This window comes from Cariama cristata, unplaced genomic scaffold (genome assembly GCF_000690535.1).
Source record: "Cariama cristata isolate BGI_N322 unplaced genomic scaffold, ASM69053v1 scaffold5227, whole genome shotgun sequence".
NCBI classification, from domain to species: domain Eukaryota; kingdom Metazoa; phylum Chordata; class Aves; order Cariamiformes; family Cariamidae; genus Cariama; species Cariama cristata.
The window spans coordinates 1-3845 of record NW_009625955.1 but is presented as its reverse complement, the minus strand read 5'-3'; the positions used below and the strand labels follow the sequence as shown (position 1 = coordinate 3845).

At 37.2% G+C, this 3845-nt stretch overlaps 1 protein-coding gene across 1 annotated transcript in view; it reads right to left on the bottom strand.

The window, feature by feature from the left end:
• Positions 1 to 3526, bottom strand: part of SMNDC1 (survival motor neuron domain containing 1) — an 8405-nt gene extending 4879 nt beyond the window's left edge. The window contains exon 1 of the mRNA XM_009703808.1: positions 3407 to 3526. Within this exon, the coding sequence (XP_009702110.1) occupies positions 3407 to 3526 (120 nt within the window). The remainder of the gene's footprint in view (positions 1 to 3406) is intronic.
• Positions 3527 to 3845: the final 319 nt, after the last annotated feature.

Genomic DNA, 3845 nt, shown 5'->3' with positions numbered 1-3845 from the left:
CAGTGCTCTGAAGACAAAATGTGAAAGGACCTAACACTTCTATTCTCTCTGTAGCTGGCTGCTTCTTCCATCCCTTCAGGACTGGCTGGCTGTATCATATATAATAATCTCTAAAACACACAACTCCAAGTATAATTGCAGCATTTCTAAGTGAGAAAACATTTTTCAGTTTACTCAAAAATATGTGGATTGGCTGAATTGAAGCACTGAGAGCCAGGGTGGAAAAGTACCTTCCAAGACTGCCACTCTGTAAACCCCTCGCGTTTACAGAGGCATTCAGGTGCATACTAAAGAAACTGATTTCCTTAAGTCATTTTGATGTAAGTGTTCGTTTTTTCTCTAAATACCCTGACCTTAAGATTTTGGGTCAGGCCTTCCCTTGCTAATCCAACAAGACAAATAACATAACAAATTTTTCCAGTTCCTTTAAATATTATTCATTCACAGACAGTAGCATGCAAAAGCCCTTCCCGAACTTCCCATGAATATTATATTCTTATTCTGTGCAATCAAGACCACTGGTTTTCACTAGTGTAAAAGTCAAGGGAGCCAGCACCTAAAAGTCCATTTAAACTTTTTGTATAAGGCAAAGCAACTCTGCAGTCCTTAAAAACGAAAAATTTTTCAGTTCTTTGAGCATCTGGGCATGAACCATTGTCACTCTCCTAACTAACAGGAAATACTTAAATTAGGGGAGGGTCACAGATAAACAATGTTCAACTGAGGCTCAGTGGATGCTGAACTTTCCACCCAGTTTCACATCCTAGTTCAGCTATGGGCATACAAAGACTAGCTCAGGAAAACACAGTAAAGAAGCTGTTCTTCATTCCTCAAGAACCTAAAGGATCACAAGCAGTTCCCAAATAAGAAATTAATACAATATAAACTTACATCTTTTTTATCTGATAAACTATACTACTGGCATGAATGCCCTAACACTTTGTTTCTGTTGCAGGTGTTAATGGCTGAATTTCCAACACCTTCCTAACAAAAGTTCCGTTCTTTGTTTTAGAGGAGCGGCTTGTTAATAAGTGCAACAGCAAGCACAATAAGTAGCAACTGTAAACACAGAAACATGTTTACAATTACTTCCACTACTTTGGTCTCCATTTTCTGTAATACTACAGCTGAACCAGAACAGATTTTGATTATCAAGTTACCTAATTTGAGAGTGCTCCGCTGAACATACAGCATTAGCCTAATTTTCCCTTCCAGATGCAAAATCCCAACCTATTCCTCAACATATAGATAGCTGTATTCTGCAAATGCAAGAGGCATCATGGTTTGAAATAGGTATCTTATCTCAGCAGGTCAAATACAATACGTCAGGCACAAGCTACCTGAAAATGCTTCAGCTATGTGAACTACCAGCAACATGAAACTCTTGACACATTCATAGATGACTTATGGTAGAACTCAAACGTGAATAGCTTCAGACAAGTCTACCAAGTATTCTTTAAATTTGATAAAGTCACTTACACATCAGGCTATAAATAGCAAACTTTTGGTAAAAATCTTCATCTGACATCCATGTATCATAGGGCTAAGCACAGAAGATAGAAACATTAATTTTACTGCAACCCATGAGATAGTTCTAAAGTCTTTAATGAATAGCTCATTCAAAGAAAATTTCTGAGAACGAGTTAAGACTACCACAGCAGCTCCGTACAGCCAAATGTGTTGAATGACATGGCTTGCTGCCGCGTCCCCGTGACACTAAGGTGTGACCTGCAGAGAATACTAGTTAAGAGTTTGCCAAGGTTTTTCCTGACCAACTGGTCTTTACAAAGCCAGACAGAGCTCTACACTGCAGAACACAACACCCACAGATACCATCTCCAATTACAGAAGATGACAGCTGCCATCAATTCTACTTGATACAAATGGGAAGTTTGGTTCTTGGGTGCATGGACAGTGTCCTAGAAGTACTTCAGTGAAACAAGAAGTGAAAAGCTAAGTATTTATAAAAATTTCGTCTAATATTTATTTTAATCTTGTTACTCAGGAATAAGCTAAGTATACAAAATGCACCAGTGATTATGATAGAAAAAAGTGTTTCAGTTACACAGTAACAATCTTTTGTACAGACAAAAAGCTGTTTAGTTGGGACACTGAAGCATCTAACCCATTTTTACAACTGTTTGGTTGGCATATATTAAGTCTGCAAAACATTACGTCATTTTCAAGGTGGAACATATGGATAGCAAACCTTTTGGGGACGAGAGTGTAAAGATCTTCCCCATTCTGTGCAGAAAGCTTTTATAAAAAAGTCTGCAAGTTGTCCTTTCACATCAATGATCTCTGCATATCAAAGCCGAGGTCGTGTTGGTATCGGAAATATCATCCCATATGGGTTTTGCTGTGCATTTTAAAAATATAAAAATATACACATGCTTTTAACAGTGTACAACGAAGGACATTAAGATGATCTATAAAGTGCCTTGTGGGCACAAAGCCTTTGTAATTTAAAAGGAATTCTAAAGATCACCGATTTGAAGTACTACTCATATTTTGGTTGAAGCATCATTTTTATTGCTGTTATTTCCATACAGAATAGCAGTTACCGAATCTTCTACTGGGTAGTTTTATGTATTTTTAGATCTGATGGCTAAAGCAATCCACAACAGAAATGAAGCAGCATCTTGCACTCTCATGACAAATTTTAACAGTGCTGCTGTTCTTTTTATATGCCAATGTGTCTTTATATGCACAAGAATCCAAAAGACCACTTATCAACTTAAAATTAGGCTGGTGGTCTTCCTGTCACCGAACAATACCCGAAGGACCAGAAATGGTTTTTAGCTCTTAAGAATGCGGCATACTCTCAAATGTCTAAATAACTCCAGGTGCCAAATAAAGAACACGAATATTTTCCTTTCTTCTAGAAAAACCTTAACACAATCAAGGCTTAGATGTACAAGCAATACAGAACTACACTCTAAAGCTTTTATCATTGCAAATGCATGCAACGAATACACAGAATCTGGATCAAATGATTTGACAACTCAAAAATAAGCAGAAAGGCATAATGTTAAGTCGAACCATCAGACTTCAGCATAGTAAAAGCAACAAAAAAAAAATTACTTTTGGAGAAATACATTTGAAAAAAATAAAGAAAAAGAGATAGTAAAGACAGCACTGGCATATCTTTCATCACACTGTTTTTAGCAGAAGAGTTTGCTATATAAATTAGTACATCTTTTTTACTAATCTGCAAGGCAGGTTTAAAATAGGCCACACTTTGGGTTTTTTCAAACCAACCCTACCATAATTGTATCAAATTATGTGAAAAGAAAGTAATAAACCCACCAAGTATATATTTTTGTGGCAATGCAAATATTTAGGAAAGATGAAACACTTACTAAAGACCCTAAAGCTTCAGCTAGTCATACCCTCATGTTCTCACCTGTAAGTCTTTCTTCAGTTTTAGTAAATCTTCATTTTCTGCATTCCCAGATAAGGCAGCCTCAACTTGCTGAAGCTGAGCTTTGTAGCTAGCTAACTGCTTAGCAAGGTCTTCTGACATCTGCAAGAAACATAAATACACACACATCACATCAAAACAACAGGCATGCTGCTTTTTAATCACATCTTGTGTTGCAAGTAAAGTGAAACTGATAAATAAATAACACAAGAAGCTATTACTAAAATACTGAAGATAAAACTCACTAAGTTTCAGTAATGCACTACTTGACTATAGATAGCCACTCACCTTAGTTTTTGTACTGTTCAACTACTCCCAGACGATCTCTAAAAAAAAGAAAAACTTAAACGCGCGCCTGTGTGCGTGCACGGGGAAAAGGCGCACCCTACAGCGGGTAAGCAGCGGGGTCTTTAGCCAGCCG